Below are 22,051 nucleotides of genomic sequence, written 5' to 3' on the forward strand. Positions count from 1 at the left end.
ATAATACAACGAGAAAAAAAAAACTACAAATAAAAAACGCAAATAAACAAAGATTTAAAAAAAAAAAATCTAAGACGGAGGGGCCGGAGGGGCGTCGGGATCGAGCCCCAGCGTACTCTGCAGGTGTTGGATGCATTTCCAGAGGGCCGCCTTTTCTTCAGGGGTCCCGCCGCCGGTGAAGTACAGCGTGTACATCTGGGTCAGATTGGCGACATTGCTCGAATAAGTGGCTTTTTCTAAGTCGATGACGGATTCCGACGCGACTTCCGACGTTGCGCCCTTCCCCTTCCGCCTCCCCTTCGCCTTCTTCACTCCCTCCGGGCGCTCGTGCGGACCATCCCCACTCAAGTCGATGTGGGCCGCGCTCCCCTCGCTCTCCGAAACGCTAAGTCGCGAGCGCACCGATTTCCCGTGCAGCGCGTCGTGCATTCCCGTCCGGAATTTGGGGAGATCCTTCAGCTTATCGTAGATGTTCCAATACTTGAAGCCCTTCGTCGACAAGTACTGGCTACTATACATCCGGATGGCCTCATCTCGGACCATGTGCTCGTTCTGGCCACTCGTCATGTGAGTCATCAAGTTAGAATAAATACCGTTGAAGTGCCCGCAGTCCCTCATGAGGCGCTCCCAATGCCGACGGATCGCCTCGCTGCCATGGTCCTTCATTGAGGCAGTCTTGTGGCTCCTGTACTTCGCGGCAATCCGCTCCCAGAATATGATCTCAGTCTGGTAGTTGCTGCGCTCCGCGTCCTGTGACGTGTCCGCCCAGCAGTCGGCTATCAGCTCGGACTCTTGCAGAGTGTAAGTAGTCCTTACCCGCTTCGGCCTCTCATCGGAACCCGTATCAGTCGCAGCCGACGACGCCGGCGCCTTCCCCCTCCCGCTCCTAGAAGGCGGCTCGGTGGGCGTTTCTTCCACCTCGAAGTCCTCCGCGCTCAGTGTCGCGGCCTGAGATTCTTGGTCGCCTGGGGTTGATCCGGGGGTGTCGAACTGGGGCCGATACACATCGTCGGCTGGAAAGGGCATTCTGCCGGCAGAGTTGAAGTACGGAGAAAGTCTCCGCGCCGGAGGAGTCTGCAAAGGAGACGGACCCCCGTATGGAAGTTGGCCGGGAGGAGAACCCATCGCCAACAACGACTGCATCCACTGCTCGTTTGCTTCATCCGTGTTGGGAATTTGTGAACTCGACTCTTTCCCCTTACCCTTATCCTTACCCGATCGGGAACTTTTCTTCCAAAAGCTCATAATTTTGATGAAAATTGAAGATTGGGAGAAGAGATTGAAAATGGAGAGAATGAAGATTGTGGGTGATGAATGGAGGAAGTGGAGGAAATATTTATAGGGGTGGAATGTAAAATAGCCGTTGGGTTCAAAAAAAAAAAAAAAAAATTTTAATTATCGCCGATTATCGCCGAGCGTCGCCACAGTGGCCGGCGATCGCTCGGCGATAATCCGGCGTTAGAACGCCACTCGGCGAAGCAACGGCAACATTATCGCCGAATTATCGCCGACTTCGCCACAATGGCCGGCGATAATTCGGCGATAACCGGCGATTTATCGCCGAGAATTCGCCACCTCCATTGGGAATGCTCTTAATTATTCATGATATACATCCTAGCTATACATGCATATTATTGAAAATCTACAGTTTATGCACCAAGATTAATTAACTTAAAAAATGTAATTATCAATTTAAACTCTAAACCGTACAAATATACTCACCTTAAAAATGCCTCGAAATATAAGAAATATTTTTTCGAACCTCAAATATCAACTTTGTAAAACAATTTTGACTCCAAAATCTTGATGTAACCTTTTTTTTAATTTTTAAATTACATGATGCCACAATATAGTTTAGCGCCCCAATACTTATAATTATCCCGTGTGTGTTAGTAGTAGTAGTAATAATAATAATAATAATAATAATAATAATAATAATAATAATAATAATAATAATAATAATAATAATAATAATAATAATAATAATAATAATAATAATAATAATAACAATAACAACATCCAGTGAGCCATGTGAAGATCTCAACGATAAAAAATTGGACGCGGTACAATAGACAGAATCGATAGTTTAAGTTTTAATTAAATAATTCGAGACATTTTGATGAAACAATATAGTTTAGAGTCTAGAGTGATATAGGAGTACAAACTTAAAAATACATATTTCAAAAAGCATATCCAAAACAATAGTAGTGCATACAATTAGATACTTGTAATTTTCCTATTACACACATGCCTGAAGTTAAACGAATAAAAACCTACTATGTTAATATTATTATGATAGTATGAAAATGTTTCGAATTTCAACCTTGTCACATTCAATCACAACTCAACAAAACTTTAATTACACGATTTCCAATGTAACTCCAAACTCTGGTTCAGAAAAGTTCAAATATAGTTTTCACATAATTTTAAAAGTTGAAAAAATGATCCAAACTTTAGTTCAAAAAAGTTCAAATATAGTTTTCACGTAATTTTAAAAGTTGAAAAATGATGACATGGTCAAATAAGTATCAACACGTACACCTCATAATTGAATTTGTGAACACAGCCACAAGAGACGTGGGCTTAATTTCTTGGAAATTAAGTATACAAACTAAAACAGCTTTCTTTATTAAAGACAAAACACAATAATAATTATCTTAAAGTAAAAACGCATATCCCACTTTAAAAGAAACTTTAGAAAATCAAAATCTTATCATGTCGCCTAAAAAGTCCTAAAGTCTCAAACAAATTGAAATAATCTAAAGAGGCAAAAAATGAATTAACCAATATATATAATGCTAATAGATACTTTTACCAAAATATCCTCTTATTATTTCAATATATAGATAGTTTAAAATCCTAAAGTTTGAATTTTATCTTCCACAAATTTCAACTATAAATAACGACAAAAAGATCTAAACATGTCCTCACCGCATAAAATATTCAATTTGTATAAAATATTGTTATTAGTAATGTATTTTTATTAGTGCGGTTAAAATCATTTTTGGAGTTAAGCAATTATGGTTATTTAGAAATATTTACACTAATCCAATTACATATTCAACCTTTAAAACCATTTTATGAAATCTTCTCAGTATAATGTTTTGTTATTTATCTTTACTTAAAAACTTAATATTAACTACAATTTACATTCATCCATCATAAAATCATGGAATACAATAAAAGTATATAAACTCTACGAAATTACTTAGGGAAAGTACCTAACTTCCAAATTACTACATGATTCCCCTTATAATAGCCAAAAATATGTCATCGCCAGAAAATTTATAGTTACATTAAAATACACCTAAATTGTAGTACTACCTAAATTTATCATGATTTTTACATATTTGTATTTGCACTTAGAAGAGCTCATATTCGCTTCATCACATCATGCAAGTCACAAAAGATCTTCAGTAATCACCCGTAATTAAGAGCTAGGGAATTAAATATAAATATCATACAAAATCCAAAACATAAATATCATACATAGTTTTACAATCCAAAATCCAAATTATCATACAAAACATAAATATCATACATTTATTTAGAATAAGATGCACACACACAAATTATAACCTTCCCCCAATAACAATAACATTAAAGCACATGTTAATTGATAATATGTTGGGACTTTAAATCAATATATACGGATAAATAAGGAACTATACTACTATTATTGATTTTTTTTCATACCAACATCATAATTATCCTATTAATGGGAATTTTGGTCCCACTTTTAGTATGAATGGCTAATTAGTGACAGAACTTGGTCAATCTCAGTAATTATTAGGTCCACCCTTATTTTGGGGAAAAACATGTCCATAATCATTATTAGGAAATAAAATATCTTAAATATAGTTAATTAGTGGCAAATTAAATTGCCACCAAATGAATAGCATTAATCAGTCGGCCACTCAAAAGCGCCCGGTTGGACCGACCGTGGCGGCTTTTTTGACTTAAAATGACCTGTGGGGTCAATTTGAACCGGTTACTTAGAATCGACGTGGGGGTCAAATATGTAAAATCATATTTCTCCGCGTGGTCTCCTATAATGATTGTGACATGTCTGTTCTATCCGAATTTTGTCATTCCCCCTACATTTTCTCTTATTTAGTGAAAACACCACATTAGTTTTTATAAATTCAAATACAAACACAATTTTTAAAAATTAAATTAATTATTTATAAATTCAAAAATTACAGTCGAGTTTTAAAAAATTTGCATAGTTAGAAAAAGTACATGATCGAATTAATTTTAGTATGCTTAAAGTTATTCGACAATATTTTATTTAAGTTCACCATGAATTCATTCATTGCGAGAGAATTATATCGATTTTGAAATTCTTGAAACTAAGGACACCTTATAGTTGTCATGGACAATTTCCAAACTAGATACAACTTCAACAATGGCCAATTAGTTGCATTTTCTCATTTGTCCTTGATTACCATGTCATGCATGATTCCACATGCATGCAACAAATGTTTCATAGTATAATAGATTTGCCAAAGAACAACCACTTTAAACTAGTCACAATCAAGTAGTAATCCATATTATCGAGTTGTCGGTTGACTGCAAAGTTGATATCCAAGTCCTACCAACGCATACTTCTTCGAGAATAGACGATTGATTTATAATGTTATTGCATTAACATTATTTGACCCGACCACGACATATAATACATGACAAATTCATAAATGTTGATCAATAACTGATTCGAAAGATAATATTGTGTATGTGCTTATGTATTGCAATGATCATATACAACTTTGTATACCTTCTTCATCTGTTGATCTAAATTAAAAGAAAACTCATATATCTAAATACGAAAAAAGAAGGAACTAAACTATAAGGTCAAAAGGGAATTAGGGCAAAGAATAGGAGTTTGTGAGCAAAACAATAAATGTATTCATAAATTCCACACGGTTTCTCAACTCTCAACAATTCCACTCTCTCTCTTCCCTGCTTGAACCTCTCAACTCTCCCACCTTTCCTTCTCTTTCCATTTCCTTTTCTTCTTCTGATTTTCTTCTCTTTCACCACAGCCTCGTGATTTGTGTTGATTCCGATAGATTCAATTTTGTAGTCTGTGTTTTCTCTCCTCCAACAGCAAATATACGTAAGCATAAATTCAGTGCTAATTTGTATTTTTGTCCATTATTTTATTGTATTCTGCTTGTTCGGTGCTTGCCTTTTCCATTGGCCGGAAAAATCAGTGATGTGTATTTTTGTTTAGCTGTTCAATTAATATAAGAGTAAAACATTTCAATCTTCTTTCATGAGTAGATTTGAAGTAGGTTCGAGCTGGAAGAGAAACATTCATTCTAGCTCTTTTTTCGCTTAATTAGTGTAGGGTAAATTAAATTTGAAAGGAGAACAAAGATGAATTCAATAAAATCGTAGAACTATGAAAAGGAAATTCAGCTGGATGCTCCTGAAAAAAGGAAAAAAATGCTGAAACAGTTAGTAATAACTGACAATCAAATCATGCCTTTATGTTTTTAGGCTTTATTTCCTTTTTCTGTATTTAGAATCACAGCTTTCCTGTTAAATTAGCTTTGAATTCTTTGATATCTTAAATTGTAAAATATGGAGCAGATTTGTTAGCTGTGCTGTATCTTTGCTGATTTGCTACTTGTTCCATTTTTAGCAGAAATCTTCCATCTGTTGTTAGAGATTTTACTTTGAAATCAAGAAACGGTCAATCGGATTTGTTCGGAAATTTTGGCTGTCTGGTGATAGAAATGGTCACACAATCATGGTTTCGTAGTCTGTGGACGCCATTGAAGAAGAATGAGTTCCATACTGAAAAGGCGAAGATTGCGGTTTTGGCCTTTGAGGCTGCTAGCTTGATGACTAAACTGCTTCACCTGTGGCAATCAATGACTGATAAGCAGGTTGCAAGGTTAAGAGAGGAGATAAATGACTCGTTGGGCATAAAGAAGCTTGTATCAGAGAGTGATGAGTATATTGGGAAGTTGATATGTGCGGAGATGATGGAAAATTTGGTGAATGTGGCAAGAGCATTGGCTAGGTTGTCCAAGAGATGCAACGATCCCCTGCTGAGAAGCTTTGAGCAGGCGTTTAACGATTTGATCAAGGGTGGCACAGACACGTATGGTTGGCAGTTCTCGTGGAGGAAGATGGAAAGGAAAGTAAAAAAGATGGAGCGTTTTATAGTTGCAAATGCTAATTTGTATCAAGAGATGGAGACGCTCGCGGATCTTGAACAGGCGTTGAAGAGGATGAAGGGCAATGATAGCGTGGATAGCATTACCTTGGTTGAATATGAGAAGAAGATTGCGTGGAAGCGACAAGAGGTGAAGCATCTCAAGGAAAATTCTCTCTGGAGTCGGACTTATGATTATACCATTCTTCTGATGGCGAGATCTCTTTTTACTACGTATGGAAGGATTGGACATGTTTTTGGTGTTAATCACATTACTGACATAGGGGCTAACTCGAGAGTTGTGGATAATTCTAATAACCGACATAGCCACTCAACTGCCTTCATGCAATCGTCTGTTTATCCATCCGAAAATTATGTCCCTAGAGTTTCTACGGGTACACAAGGGAAGTTCATATCTTCATCTGGCCCTCTTTTGAGAACGAACAACATGGGTAATTTCCACTCAGGTCCTCTTGGGAACTCAACGAATACATCTAGTTCGATCTCTGGAAAACATAATGGTGTTGGTGGTTACTATTCAGGTCCCTTATCAAGTTCAACAGCCAAACCCGGTCCTACTTCAAAAACGAGCAAGAGTTCTTTGCGAATGTGGCATTTCCGTGATAAATCTCACAAAGCTGAGAAAATCTCTCAGCGAAAACCGAATGGAATGACCATGTCAGGACCTTTAACTGGCTCTGTTGTGGGTGGAAATGGTTCTTGGACGGGTAACGCCCATTTGATACCTGGTGATGCTCAATCCGGAGTTATGGATGGAAAGATTTACGGGAACTTGATCGATGGAAACCTCTCTGTAGTTGCATCAAAGAGCAAGCTGTTGAATCCACCTCCGGAAACTCTTGGTGCTTCGGCCCTAGCTCTTCACTATGCAAATCTCATCATATTCATCGAGAAACTGGTAGCATCTCCTCACTTGATCGGGAATGATGCCAGAGACGATGTATACAATATGCTGCCAGCTAGCATCAGATCATCCCTCAGGGCTAAGCTGAAGCCTTTTGCAAGGAGCCTCAGTTCATCAGTTTACGACACAGCTCTTGCCAATGAATGGAACGATGCCATGTCAAAAACACTCGAATGGCTCGCCCCCCTCGCTCATAACATGATAAGGTGGCAGTCGGAGAGAAGCTTTGAGCATCAGAGCTTGGTGTCTAGGACAAACGTCCTTCTCGTCCAAACGCTCTACTTTGCAAATCAAGAAAAGACAGAAGCACAGATCACCGAGCTGCTCGTTGGTCTGAACTACATATGGAGATTCGGGAGAGAAATCACTGCCAAATCGCTGGCAGAATGCGCCAGTGGCAGAACGTTCGATGAATATCAGGAGTGATATATCATCGCCTTTTCGGTATCTGTGTATATATATATCATCATCCTTTTCACTATCTTGGGCGTAAGGAGCTCCTTTCAGTCATCATGATTTGCAGACAGCGTTGTCCGAGTATTTTGGTGGTTGTGATGGTGAAGAACATCAAATGACGGAGTTTGAATCTGAGGTTGCACCGGGAAGGCCCGTGGTTCCTGGATTCGTGGTAAATTGTACAGCCAATGTTGCCTCCTCCTCTCTTATGATGGTTGATAATAGCATGTTTATGTTAGAAAATGAGGGTTTTGTTTCATCAAAGCTTCATCTAAATTTTCATGTCTTCTAAAAAAAGTTTGTATTGCTAGATTACACGAATGATTGAATAGTGCTTGCTGTTAATTTTTCAACTTTAGAAAATATCGATTTCATGATTTTGACATTTTTCTCAAATCGTCCTATACTCTTAAATTGAGGCACAAGTGAAAAAAAATGTTAAAATTACAATATGGTACTAATTGATATTTGGAAAATTACATGATTAATCAGAATGAACCAAACTTGTGATTTTACTTTTACAGATAATTTGCCTTCAATTGTCAACAGATGGATACTACAAATATAAGTTAAACATATTTATGATTGGATGGTAATTTTAATTGATTATATACAAAAACATATATAAGTAAATAATTAAAAATAGTAAGATATGAAAGAAATGATAGTACTACTTACTTAATTACCTCATCCTATCATCCACACGGTTGCTCCGCCGCCCTTCGTCGACTCACTTTCATCCCCGGCGAAACTGCTATTTTCTGATATTGCTTCTCCATCACAGTTGCCAGTCGCCACCTTCCAAGAGGAAAGAGAAGAGAGTGAGAATCTGCGTGAATTCGGCTATGTATTTATTTGATTGTTCGCTTTTAACCGTTCCATTCGATGCAAGCTTTTCTGTTATTCAAATTACAAATTGAATTGTGTGTTCCGTTCTTGCTTGATCGCCGATTTTATTTTCTTTCTACGTTGTGTACTTATGCATCTAGAAATTGAGCTCTAAGTTTTGTAAATCAGTTGAATTTGAGCCGTCAAGCTTCAGAAATACAGTTGAAAACTCAGTTTGATTTTTAGGCCTAATTGAAGGAAGCTTTGCAAGCTTAAGTCGTTTTAGAATATGTTTCTGATTAGCTGATCTGCATATTTCTGCAGAGCACTTAGATGGCGGCAGCTCTCCTCTCAGCCCCTACCCTCAAAAGCCCTTTCCTTGGCCGTCGTCTGTAAGTTTTTTTCGCAATTGGCAATCAGCATTCAGTCTGTAAGCCCTTTCCATACGTATTTTTATTGATTTTGTGCAAATATTGGTGTTTCGGTCACAGTTCAATTAGAGGCCATTCGAGTAGAAGTAAGCCGGACTGCTTTGGATATATCTCCCCAAAATGCGCGGTGGATACGCCTTATGAGGGTAAAGTTAAAATTGAATTTATTTTTTCAGCTTAGTGGGTTGGAAACTTGAAAAGGGTAGTCTAAGTATGAAGTATGTCCTTGAACATTTTTCATTTTCTTCGACTTTATGAGGATGTTTAGTTGTTTTTCTAAACTGTGGGTGAATAGCAGTTCCTGACTCTGCCATATCTTTACTGCTACTTAAGATAATGTCCTCGTATAACTTGATTTTCATTGTTTTTGTGATAAGTAGTGTGTAACTAAGATGAATTCTGAAGCTGTTTCTGATCTGGCTTACTAGTATGTGCTGTCATTATATTTGGGTATCATTTTGCTAGCATTAATATTTTACGTTGGATGTCTACAGGTAGCATTTTGAAATTCCCTCGGGCACATGTCTGGGATCCTTATAAGCGGCTAGGGGTAAGTACTGATGCTTCTGAAGAAGAAGTTTGGAGTGCTCGGAACTTTTTACTGGACCAATATGCCAATCATGAAAGAAGTTTTGAATCTATAGAAGCTGCTTTCGAGAGACTACTGATGACCAGCTTCAAGAACAGGAAGAAAATGAAGATTAACTTGAAAAGCAGGCTAAAGAAGAAGGTTGAGGAATCTCCGCCATGGGTGAAGAACTTGGTCAGCTTTGTTGAGATTCCTCCCCCTGTGATCATTTTGAGACGGTTGTTCTTGTTCGGTTTCATGGCATGCTGGAGCGTGCTGAACTCTGCTGAAGCGGGACCCGCATTCCAGGTACATTGCATTAATGGTCACTTTAAATTGTACTCCTATTTTGCCTCCATTCAGAATAAATGTCACATTAAAGCTGGTGGTTTAGTGAGGAGAACTACATCTTAGCACTGTAGTATTAGTTAAATTTGGAGTTCACTTACGAGCTCAATGTTTGGTGTTTGAACTGATTGGCCCCTGGATACTGATGCAATCCCATACCTAAAAGCCTATAGATCAGCACTAGACGTCAATAGAGTCGAGATTAACGAAATTTAAGTTTCTTGGTGTTGTATTGTTTATAACTTAGAATGGTCATTGATACCATGAATCAAAATTCTACCTTGATTTCTTGTATTGTGGATTCTGGGAAGCCCGGCAGTCCGGCACTGATAATCTTGTGGATAAAAGAATGTAAGACAGACACTCAGTCCATGAAAACAAAGAAATAGCTATCTTGATTAGTCATTGTGGAGACTTGCTCTACTTTTTAATCCTCTTTTCACTACCAAATGTTACTAGTTAAAATATTAATCTTTTCTGCTGCCTATACCGTCAACCAATTTTCTAGTTTTGATTCTTAATCTGTAGAAGTCAATGTATGTTCTTTCCTATGCAGGTGGCGTTGTCTCTTGGAGCTTGCATTTACTTCCTTAATGACAAGAACAAGAGCTTGCCTAGAGCTGCCATTATAGGGTAAGTAGTTGGGACAAGAAGTTTGTCTGCCTATTTCCTTGCAACTGCTTGATTACTTACAAGACGAAACTATATGATATAATTGCAGATTTGGAGCTCTTGTGGCTGGGTGGCTTTGCGGTTCTGTGACGGTTCCACTCATTCCTTCATTTTTGTTGCAGCCGACTTGGACTCTTGAGCTTCTTACGTCGTTGGTAGTATATGTATTCTTGTTTCTAGCTTGTAGTTTCCTCAAGTGAAACCTGTACAACACTTTAGTTATAGTTGAGGAACTCCTTTTTTTTTTGGATTAAGCATTTTCTGCATAAGTTTTGATAAAATCAGTTTGATTGAATTTCTGGTTTGTCATTGGACTTCGTCCTCTCGTGTGTAACAAATGTTGGGTTCAAATCAATTTAGTTACTTAGTTTGGAGAAAGTGTATAAAAAGCAGAAAATAAAGTTCCATGTTAACATAGCATTCTTAATGCCCTGCAATACTTGCCTCATCAATAGCTAGGGTATATAAATTAAATATATATTATAAAAAATTTATTCATAGTAAATAATGAACCTTATATGGTAATAATAATATAAGTGGTAAGTAAAGTATGTATGATAAATAATTAACAATTATATTAAAGAATATAAAATTAAAATTAAAATGAATTATTAGTTTATGTAGATAAAAAGTTTAATTGTTAATGCATAAAAATATTTAATGTTCAAGTTGATCAATGAGCCTTGTGGTGGAGTGGTAGGGAGGTCTTCTTAATTAGAACAGATCATGATTTCAAGAGAGGCAGCTCTGCCAATTCAACGTGATGTAGTAACCAAAATTTGACCATATTTTATGATTTAATATGTATTATCCCAAATAGTAATATAAAATCAACTATTCGTACATTCTAATGTGTATTAACCTATTACTTTAATAAATTTTTAAAAAATATATCTCACCTTTTTTAATTGAATTTATTAACTAAAAGGAAGAAGATAGTAATACGATAACAATGAAGATAGAGAGAATTTGATATATTATTAGTGATGTACTTTTTCTAAATATAAAAGTGAGACATATTTGTTGGTCCATTGACATATAACCTCTAATTGGTTCATAGTGATCCTTAATGCCAAGACTTTTTGAAGTGGTCTCTCCTATCCTATAAATAGGTGGATTTGAGAGATGAGAAACACAACAAGAAATCATCATTCTCTCTTCTCTCTACCCCTCTACATCATAGTTCACATATAGGGGCATTGCATAGCTCAATTCTCGGAACTCCGTCAAGTTTGCCGGTGCCTGGCAGGTTTGAGGTGCTTCTACACACTAGGAGGAAGTCGTTTTATCTTTGGGGGCAATACACCATTCCGTAAGCACTAGCCGGGGCGTAATTTGTCTTGCGGAAAGAGGGCTTCCCTCGACTCGACTTATAGTTGGTTTGTTTTATTATTTCCGTTGTAATTTCCATTCCAGTTATTGTTGTTATTTTCCTTTCAATTGTAATAGTTAGAGTACCGTCTGTACTCGGCTTGGGACTTTTTTCCCATTATTTTCTAACAATCGCAAGACAAATTAGTGTACTCTTCTAAGACAGGATTATACCAATCGAAGTTGGAGGAAACCTGAGCTCCAAAGCTGGAATGAAGCAACGAACAGTCGCAATGTTGATGCGCAATCAAGTAGTTAATTCCTTGAGATCTATTCTCTTGACAATTGTGTTTATCGTTTGTCATTTGGCAAACAAGACCGATTTAGACTTAGTAGTAATAATTGAGATGCATGTGGTGTTGAATATACCAATGCACATATGGTTCAATAACACAATGTACTTATTGTTGGAGACAATATTGTGCAAATTTTTTTAAAGTGTTGTTATAAACAACAAAGATCACGAGGTGGTCGCAATGGTCTCCGACGTGGACCATGGTAATAATCCAAATGAATGGATTTTCACTAGAATTTGAGTGCGAAAAGGTTATATTGACCAAGAATGGAAAATTCATAGGTGAAGGCCACCTAGTAAATGGGCTTTTTGAGCTGAATGTTATGGTCATTCACCGTGGAAAAGGAATAAGCAATAAGAAAGATGACACATTTTCTTATTTGCTTGAGTGCTCTGATTTATGGCATAAAAGATTGGGACATGTAAATCTAAATGCTATAAAAAGATTAATAAATCTTAATTTACTAAAAGTAGACAAGTTTAACTCACAAGAAAAATGTGAAGTGTGTGTTGAAACCAAAATGGCTAAGCTGCCGTTCCATTCGGTAGAGCGAAGTACAAAACCTCTTGAGTTGGTCCATACAGACGTACGTGATTTAAAGTTTGTCCAAACAAGAGGTGGGAAAAAATATTTCATCACGTTTATAGATGATTGCACAAGGTATTGTTACCTTTACTTATTAAGAAGTAAAGATGAGACAATTAAGCGTTTAAAGACTTCAAAAATGAAGTCGAAAATCAACTTAATTGTCGAATTAAGTGTGTTCGAAGTGATAGAGGTGGTGAGTATGTAGTGCCATTTGCAGAATTATGCCATGCAAGTGGTATAATTCACCAAACTACAACTCCATATTCTCCTCAGTCAAATGGTGTTGCTGAACGCAAAAATCGAACACTTAAAGAGATGATGAATGCTCTGTTGATCAATTCATGTTTACCCCAGAACATGTGGGGGGAGGCTGTGTTAACGATGAATTATATCTTGAACAAGATTCCACTAAAAACAGGGATGTGACTCCTTATGAGTTGTGGAAAGGGAAGAAACCTTCGTATTTGATAAGGCTCGTTTCATGCATTGGTTTTGGGTTAAAATTCTGTGCATTTGAGGCGCTAATCTGTGTTTCTGAGTTCAGGTGCGTAGTAAATCTGCCGGACATAGGAGTTGCTGTTACCTGACCAGGCAGATGCAAAAGAGATTAAATTGAAGTAAAAATCAGAAGTCGTCGTTCGGACCTGGGAGAATTAAAAGTTGGCGACAGGAGCAGAATGGAGCATGAGAAGATTATTTTAAAAGAGTCTTATTCAAGGGCAAAAGCGTCTAATTACCAGAAGGATACCCTAAGGATCAGAGCGTCACATATATAAAGAGCTCAACCTTGAAGAACAAGACAACCACTTCTACACACACTCTTAGCTCAAGCTCTTGTTCCATTCCTTAGTTCCACACTTCAAAATTCCTCATTTCACTTGCTGCGCACTTGGAGATGGAGTGATCCTGGCCGCCGTCGTGGTTCTCATAGTTGTTTTGCTGCTGTGTAACACCGCCTTGTGAAGGCGAAGAAAAAATATCTACTTTGCTTTGTTTAGTTTGTTTCGTTTCAAGTACTTGTTGGTTTTAAGTTTCGTAACTCTAGTTCTTGCTTTGATCTGCTGGATCCGAACCTATTTCTCGTTATTATGGAAGTTTATGTTAGTTTTTGTTGGATATCGCTGAGTTGATATTTATTTCTTGCCTTTTCGCTTTCGTTCTTGTTTATTGTTGGATGTTTGGAGCTGAAATCTGTTGGTTTGTTGATGGAGGTTGTGGATATACGTATGAAGAGGTTTGGATTTGTTGAATCGTGGTGGATTTGAGTTGGAGTCTCGTAAATCTGATGTTTGTTGTTTACGTTTTGCATGATTATGGTTGTTTACTTTCTGTTTCTGCATCCTCTAGGTCCAGTAGCATTGATCTATTAGTTTAGGCTTTAATTTCTCGTTTTAAGTTTAGATCTGAAGTTTGCTCTGTTTTCATGGTGTTTAATACTTTGTTTTATCTGCTATTCTCGTTTGATTCCCGAAGAAGATGAAGTTGTTGGTAGTTAGAACCAGATCTGCTTTTGTCAGTACTTTCTGCATATGTACTTTGCTTTTTCTGCATGTTCTCCAGGCCCTGTCAGTACTGTCTGCATTGTCTTTTTTACTTTTCTGCATGCTTTTCCAGACCCTGGTAGTTTAAGGAAACTTGTCCCCACTTTTCGCTTTATACATGTTTGTCCAAATTAGGAAAGTCTATCTAGTTAAGTTAACTCCAGTTGTCTTAGAACTTTAAAATATCTCATTTCTCTAAGTCATGCATGTTCCGTACGTTCTCATTTCTTAGACCCAATAGGTAGAGTAAAGTAGTTTAAGTCTCTCAGACCCAGTAGTTCTAGTACTCGACCCACAAAATTGCGTGGCAATAGCCAACCACCCTTTCCCAAAACATCCTCAAATGCAGTTTCGTAACACATTCGTCCTCATGAGATCGATCATTTACTTCCCTGTGCTAGTTGTAGTATAGTGGGTTGAGGTTTTGAAGAAATAGAGTGCATCCAACGACCCTTGTCTGATAGTTTCATGATCTTCTAGCCTCTGAAATCTAGTCGAATCCTCTGATCCTGTTAGATTGAGTGATATCAAAGCTGCACGCATCTCTATTAGCCTCTTCAGTATTTGATAAGGCTCGTTTCATGCATTGGTTTTGGGTTAAAATTTTGTGCATTTGGGGCGCTAATCTGTGTTTATGAGTTCAGATGCGTAATAAATCTGTCAGACCTAGGAGTTGCTGTTACCTGACCAAGCAGATGCAAAAGAGATGAAATTGAAGTAAAAATCAGAAGTCGTCGCCCGGACCTGAGAGAATTAAAAGTTGGCGATAGGAGCAGAATGAAGCATGAGCAGATTATTTTAAAGAGTCTTATTCAAGGGCAAAAGCGTCAAATTACCAGAAGGATAACCTAGGGATCAGGTGTGTAAAAGTTGGCCACTTCTACACACACTCTTAGCTCAAGCTCTTGTTCCGTTCCTTAGTTCCGCACTTCAAAACCCTCATTTCACTTGCTGCGCACTTGGAGATGGAGTGATTCCGGCTACCGTGGTGGTTCATCGTTGTTTTGCTGCTGTGTAACACCGCCTTGTGAAGGCGAAGAAACAATATTTACTTTGCTTTGTTTAGTTTGTTTTCGTTTCAAGTACTTGTTGGTTTTAAGTTTCGTAACTCTAGTTTCTGACTTTGATTTGTTGGATCTGAACTATTTCGCTTATTATGGAAGTTTATGTTAGTTTTTGTTGGATATCGCCGAGTTGATGTTTATTTCTTGCTTTTCGTTTTCATTCTTGTTGATTGTTGGATGTTTGGAGTTGAGATCTGTTGATTTTTCGTCGGAGGTTGTGGATTTACGTATGGAGCTATCTGGATTTGTTGAATCGTGGCGGATTTGAGTTGGAGTTTCGTAGATCTGGTGTTTGTTGTTTACATTTTGCATGATTATGACTATTTAATTTCTGTTTCGGCATCTTCTAGGTCCAGTAGCGTAGATCTGTTAGTTTAGGCTTTAATTTCTCGTTTTAAATCTAGATCTGAAGTTTGCTCTGTTTTCATGGTGTTTAATGCTCTGTTTTATCTGCTATTCTCGTTTGATTCTCGAAGAAGATGAAGTTTGTTGGTAGTTAGAACCAGATCTGCTTTTGTCAGTACTTTCTGCATGTACCTTGCTTTTCTACATGTTCTCCATACCCTGTCAATACTTTCTGCATGTCTCTTTTACTTTTCTGCATGCTTTTCCAGACCCTGATAGTTTAAGGAAACTTGTCCCCACTGTTTGCTTTGTCTTTGTTTGTCCAAATTAGGAAAGTCCGTCTAGTTAAGTTAACTACAGTTGTCTTAGAACTTTAAAATATTTCGTTTCTCAAAGTCATGCATGTCCCGTACGCTCTTGTTTCTTAGACCCAGTAGGTAGAGTAAAGTAGTTTAAGTCTCTCAGACCCAGTAGTTTTAGTACTCGACCTACAAATTGCGTGGCAACAGCCAACCACCTTTTCCCAAAACATCCTCAAATGCAGTTTCGTAACACATTCGACCTCGTGGGATCGATCCTTTACTTCCCTGTGCTAGTTGTAGTATAGTGGGTTGAGGTTTTTGAAGAAATAGAGTGCATCCAACGATCTCTGTCTGATAGTTTCATGATCTTCTAGCCTTTGAGACCTAGTCGAATCCTCTGGACCTGTTAGATTGAGAGATATCACAAAATTGCACTGCACATTTCTAAGTCTTCAGTATTCATACGTCAAAGTGTAGGGGTGCTTAGCAAAGGTAGAAGTGCCACCTCCAAAACAAGTTGCAATAAGCCCTAAAACAACCGATTGTATCTTTATTGGCCATACACTGAATAGTAGTGCCTATTGTTTCCTTGTCCATAGGTCAGTTGTGCCTGGCGTGACTGAAGGAACAACAATTGAGTCAATGAATGCTATATTCTTTGAGAATGTGTACCCTTACAAGAGGCAAGAGGATCGTTCGAGTGAAAGAATGATGGATGAATCTACTAGTTCTAATCCTCCAATAAGGACGAGGTCAAGTCCTGAGGATGTAGAACCAAGACGTGGTAAAAGAGTTAAAATTGCTAAGACATTTAGTCCCGATTTCATAAGTTTTATGTTGGATGACAAACCAAAATCGTTGGCAGAAGCGTTGTGTGGCCCAGATGCGCCATTCTGGCAAGAAGCGATCAATAGAAATTGAATCAATTATGAGAAATAAAACATGAGTGTTAGTAGACTGGCCAGAAGGCTGTAAGACCTTAGGGTACAAGTGAATCCTGAGAAGGAAATATAAAACTGATGGTACTATTAAAGAGTACAAAGCTCGCCTAGTTGTGAAAGGCTTTAAGCAGCAAGAAGGATATGACTTCTTCGACACATATTCATCCGTTACGAGAATCACTTATATTCGGGTGCTTCTTGCAATTGCTGCTCTGCACAATCTTGAGATTCACCAAATGGATGTAAAAACTGCATTTTTTAATGCGGAATTGGAGGAAGAAATTTATATAGAGCAACCTGAAGGGTTTGTAGTAATTGGCCAAGAAAGGAAGGTATGCAAACTAGTAAGGTCTTTGTATGGATTAAAACAAGCGTCTTTGCAATGACACTTGAAGTTTGACAATGTGATGTTGTCAAATGGGTTCACTATCAATGAGTGTGATAAGTGTGTTTACATTAAGAACACAGATAACGATTTTGTTATTGTGTGTCTTTATGTAGATGATATGTTGATTATGGGCAGCAATAGTATCATTATCAACGAAACCAAAAATATGTTGAAGAGGAATTTCGACATGAAAGATATGGGTCTAGCTGATGTGATTCTCGGAATCAAGATTAAAAGGAATCATGAGGGAATTGCTTTGACACAATCTCATTACATTGACAAAGTGCTTAAGAAGTTTCAATCCTTTGATTGTGAGCCAGCTAAGACTCCATTGAAACCCAATGTGTATTTGAGTAAGCACACGGGAGAGCATGTAGCTCAAGAAGAATACGCAAATATCATAGGGAGTTTGATGTTTATCACAAACTGCACCCGACCAGATCTTGCGTGTACAGTAGATAAGCTGAGCCGATATACGAGCAACCCAAGCAAGGAACATTGGAAAGCTCTGCGTAGGGTTTTGAGATACATGAAGTATACTCTTAACTTTGAGCTGCAATATACAAGATATCCCAAGTACTTGAAGGGTACTGTGATGCAAATTGGATCTCTGATTCAAAAGACTCGTTCTCGACGAGTGGGTATGTGTTCACTTTGGGGGGTGGAGCTATTTCGTGGAAGTCAACGAAAAAGACATGTATAGCTCGATCCACCATGGAATCTGAGTTTATCGCTTTAGACAAAGCAGGGGAAGAAGTTGAGTGGCTTAGAAACTTCCCAGAAGATATTCCATGTTGGAAGAAGCCAGTGCCGACAGTAATGATACACTGTGACAGTCAAGCGGCTATAGGGAGAGCACATAGTTGCTTATACAATGGTAAGTCTCGACATATTCGTCGGTGACATAATACCGTAAGACAATTGATTACTAGTGGTGTTATCGCAGTTGACTATGTGAGGTCAGTGGATAACTTAGCGGATCTGTTAACGAAAAGTTTAAACCGTGATCAAATGCATAAATTGCTAAAAGGAATGAGACTGAAAACCACATTTTAAAAGATGATTATAGTGGTAATCCAACCATACGATTGGAGATCACATGGGTTTGGTTCAATGGAAAAACGAAGCTATATGACTCTAGCTGTAACACTCAGAAGATTTTTTAATCTTCGCCAATTCTTTAGAAAGCATTGAGTGTTGTGACCTGCATGTGGTAAGAGGCTAAGTTTTGACTTTTAATGATTCTTAGAAACCTCGAGTAGGTGGGTATTACAGGATACCTGGAAAAGAACCACCTATGTAAGTGAAGAAGTGTGGGCCGCTTCAACATGTGAATCACTTATGAATCCAAAGTGGTGTTCCATGGCCAGTAAAGGACACAAACGTGAGAACTGATGAGTTTGTAAATAGTATTGTGTCAATATTATTGTCTCGGTGTTGAAATTTGCTTGGGTTGTTGACATTGTTAAGTCTGTTTTTTGCAATTTTTCGTGTTGATTTCTAGTGGATTTTTCATGGTGATATTGACATGGCGGTGTAGTGTTGTGTTTTGTAGCTATGTTGACATATGTAAGGAATTTTTATTTGTGTTCTCATTGACATTACGTATTGACATTGCTGGGGTGGTTGTGTATGGTGACATTGCTTGGGTTGTTGACCTTGATTACATTGAGTAATGCGGCCTCCAACAAGAAGTTGAGAATGAGTATCTGTTGACATATTCTAAGTCTCTTTTGCAATCTTCGTGTTGATTTATGTTGGATTTTTCTTGGTGATATTGACATGCCGGTGTGTTGTTGTGTTTACATTGATGATGTCCAGTTTTGGCTATTTGTTTGGTGATGTCGAGGTTTTGTTTTTTTCTTTGGGTGGTTATTTATTCTGCAAGCAAAATACAAAATGAACATACTTTCGTGATAATATTGACATGTCGGTGTGTTGTTGTGTTTACGTTGATGATGTCAAGTTTTGGCTATTTGATAGGTGTTGAAAATTTTTGTTGACATTGTTCTAAGACTCTGATTTGTTGCAATTTTGTTTACATTGACATTCCAGCTTGCCATTAGATTTTTTTTTCTTATATGGATCAAGATTGTACTCTGTTTTTTTGTAGATGTGGGTTGCTGACATTCTGAATTAAATCTGAAAATTACAGTAACATCTTGGCTGTGACTTTGGTAATGGGTGTTGAATGTTTCTGTTGACATTGTTCTAAGACTCTGATTTGTTGCAATTTTGTTTACATTGACATTCCAACTTGCTATTAGATTTTTTTCTTTTCATCATTTACACAGGGATCAAGGCTGGAGTAATAGAGCTTACATTACCCCGAACTTTTTTGCAAGAGATTTCCTTGGTTTTTATCTCAAGTCAAAGGGACTCCACAAGCTGTCTAAAGTCATAATCAAGGAGCGTAGAACGCGCCTGCTGGACTTGCCCTGGAAGACAACCCAGACGACTAATGAGTAGGCAGTATTCCTGATGAGACACATGGAGACTTACATGGGTAATCCAGCTAATTTAATGTCTATTGGTCTTCAAGGGGTTAGTGTGAGGATTCTGTAGATTTTGAGGGGGAGGTATTGCAAGACCATGCTCCTTGCACCGTTCAACATTGCCAGAGAAAGGTTCACGACCTACATGAGTAATTATATCAACATCACTCCTGACTTCAGAACAGATTATGTGAAGCAAGTGAAATGGCATGTTGAACATGGCTCCCAGCAACGAGCAACACAATAAGCCCGCGAAGAAGAAAAGCAAGTTGAAATGACTTGATTTGGGATTAACTTTTTGTTAGATAAATGTTAATGTTAGTTTTTGGATATTGGTATTTACTTTTGAGGTGGGATAGTTACCGACTTTATGAATTTTTTGGCTTGTGATATTGTAATTTTTGTTAAAAGAATTATCAACATTAGGAATCTCTTTCAAGTTATGAAACATTATATTGGTATTCTCTCTGTTTTAATTTGTAGAATGTATTACATTATGAACAGGTTGCACTATGACATGTTAGTGATTGGTTTCTTTATGGCCAAGTATTGATATTCAAGTCGATTCTTTTTCGAGGGTGTTATTATGAAAACAAATCCTTGCTGAGAAAGAATTAGTTAAACAACATAAGTAGAAAATATATTGACATTTTTTGCTTAAAAAAAGTTTGACAACAAAAGTGAAACAACATCAATTTGTTGGAATTGTGGTAGATATTGTTGTCGATCTTGACATCATTCATTGTTTTGCAAAGAAATGTTTGGGCAAACTCTTATTTTCTACGAGGCAAGCCATATTTTATAACCCTCATAATTAGCTCAATTGTTTTATTGTTGATTTAAAAAACGTCTATTTTTAAAGCCATTACATTTGTAGAGATATTTTAATTCTCATATGTTAGTACGCTTATTTTCCTTCAACATCTAGATGACTAGATCTACATTTTAATGGAGCACTACATCTACATGTGACAAATGACAGTATATGATAACTTCAATAATCAATATATAGAATCTTCACGTCTAAATAATGTTCATTATATTGATGGTAGTATGGGAGTTTGGAGATAAATTAGGGACGAAAAATTGACTCTTCACGTCTAGATAATGCTCATTATATTCTTGTTAATAATATGGCATGTGGGAGTGAAATTAGAATCGATTGTAACTGAACTCCAATTTGATTTCCATTTACACCCCTATTGACATCAATTGCATAATCTGTTGACATCGAAAATGTGTATAATACAAACCGTTGATTAATTGTATTAAGTGGGTAGGATTAAAGTTTATATAGTTTGTATTATAGGAGATTTGTATTTGATCACACTCCTATGTTTATATATGTACTAATCAATCGGTATACAGATATATCACTGTATAACGAAGCGTATGTATATATCGACAATTCGGTATGCCGGTATATACCGGTATACCAAAGATTCGGTATACCGCGGTATAGGAAATCTAATACCGTTACCGTACCGAAAACTGCGGTATACCAAAAAATTGATATTTTCGGGTACGTCCGGTATTTCGACATTTCGGTATAATTCGCCACCCCTAGACTAGTGTAGTATTTTCTAAATTGCTAAGATCAATAAATTTAAATTCATACTATATAAATCATTAAATTAAAACGTCTTCCATATTTTAAGGGATAAACATTTTTTTCAATTGATACCCATCTCATTTTTAATAATATTATCGTTTTTGTTTTCAAGACAAACAAAATGGAGTAGGAGTATAAAGAGCCGAAAGGAAAGTGAAAATTTTACAATAAAAAAATATAAGTTGTAACCTCTCCTCCAGACGGAACGATCACCTCCTACGCCGAGCTTGCCATGAGAAGTGCACACACTCACGTAAGAGATGTTTGAGAAGGGAGATGTTTAAGAGAGGAGATGTTTGAGAGATTCTTCATAGGAGTAATACTTATAAAGTACTAATCCGAGCTGCTCTGAGTTGGTAGAGACACAGAGATAGAGATGGCGACATAAAATTATTGCATTTTTTCCCCCTTCTTCATCATCTCAAATTTTCCATTACTAGAACATACTCTGTTATAGTAATTTGAATTTATTTTTATTTTTTTTTAAATTCTAGTCTGTTCATACCCACAGCTCAATCATCACATGCATAAAATATGTTCGGCAACCAACCGAGACGCAGACCTCAAAAGCCCTTGTTGGCAAATCGTGTGAATTGGGTCATTATCGGGTCGATCCAACCCAATAAGTTTAAACACAATCCAACTCGAAATCATCGTGTTCTTATCTCAACTTGGCAAAAAAATACCGGTCATCTTTTAACGATAGTGGTC

The 22,051-nt window shown here is 37.3% G+C and overlaps 2 protein-coding genes across 5 annotated transcripts; both read left to right on the forward strand.

The window, feature by feature from the left end:
• The first annotated feature begins 4,934 nt into the window (after positions 1 to 4,934).
• On the forward strand, positions 4,935 to 7,903 carry LOC125199771 (type-1 restriction enzyme mjaxp r protein (DUF668)). 2 transcript variants are annotated; one of them, XM_089068215.1, is made up of 2 exons: positions 4,935 to 5,119; positions 5,651 to 7,903. In XM_089068215.1, exon 2 carries the CDS (start codon positions 5,745 to 5,747, stop codon positions 7,518 to 7,520), a length of 1,776 nt encoding a protein of 591 aa, XP_088924341.1. In that variant the 5' UTR covers positions 4,935 to 5,119; positions 5,651 to 5,744; the 3' UTR covers positions 7,521 to 7,903. The 2 variants fall into 2 exon arrangements, with proteins under 2 accessions (XP_088924341.1, XP_088924340.1); XM_089068214.1 differs by having other exon boundaries at positions 5,654 to 7,903.
• LOC125215367 (protein CHAPERONE-LIKE PROTEIN OF POR1, chloroplastic-like) lies at positions 7,588 to 10,701 on the forward strand. 3 transcript variants are annotated; one of them, XM_048116765.2, is made up of 6 exons: positions 7,588 to 7,722; positions 8,703 to 8,770; positions 8,870 to 8,955; positions 9,304 to 9,686; positions 10,282 to 10,358; positions 10,447 to 10,701. In XM_048116765.2, the coding sequence occupies exons 2-6, from the start codon at positions 8,712 to 8,714 to the stop codon at positions 10,595 to 10,597; spliced, it is 756 nt and encodes a 251-aa protein (XP_047972722.1). In that variant the 5' UTR covers positions 7,588 to 7,722; positions 8,703 to 8,711; the 3' UTR covers positions 10,598 to 10,701. The 3 variants fall into 3 exon arrangements, with proteins under 3 accessions (XP_047972722.1, XP_088924344.1, XP_088924342.1); XM_089068218.1 differs by lacking the exon at positions 7,588 to 7,722 and adding an exon at positions 8,204 to 8,397; XM_089068216.1 differs by lacking the exon at positions 7,588 to 7,722 and adding an exon at positions 8,205 to 8,371.
• Positions 10,702 to 22,051: the final 11,350 nt, after the last annotated feature.

This window comes from Salvia hispanica, chromosome 3, assembly GCF_029641045.1.
Source record: "Salvia hispanica isolate PSC_SH4W2 chromosome 3, Shi_PSC_v1, whole genome shotgun sequence".
Classification (NCBI taxonomy): Eukaryota; Viridiplantae; Streptophyta; class Magnoliopsida; order Lamiales; family Lamiaceae; genus Salvia; species Salvia hispanica.

What these genes read in the sequence shown, in the direction of transcription:
- LOC125199771 (XM_089068215.1), top strand. Translation starts at nt 5,745, where the DNA reads ATGGTCACACAATCATGGTTTCGTAGTCTGTGGACGCCATTGAAGAAG.
- LOC125215367 (XM_048116765.2), top strand. Translation starts at nt 8,712, where the DNA reads ATGGCGGCAGCTCTCCTCTCAGCCCCTACCCTCAAAAGCCCTTTCCTT. An exon ending in GGTGGATACGCCTTATGAGG is followed by an intron (nt 8,956 to 9,303) that starts GTAAAGTTAAAA and finishes GGATGTCTACAG; the next exon opens with GTAGCATTTTGAAATTCCCT. An exon ending in AAGCGGGACCCGCATTCCAG is followed by an intron (nt 9,687 to 10,281) that starts GTACATTGCATT and finishes TTTCCTATGCAG; the next exon opens with GTGGCGTTGTCTCTTGGAGC.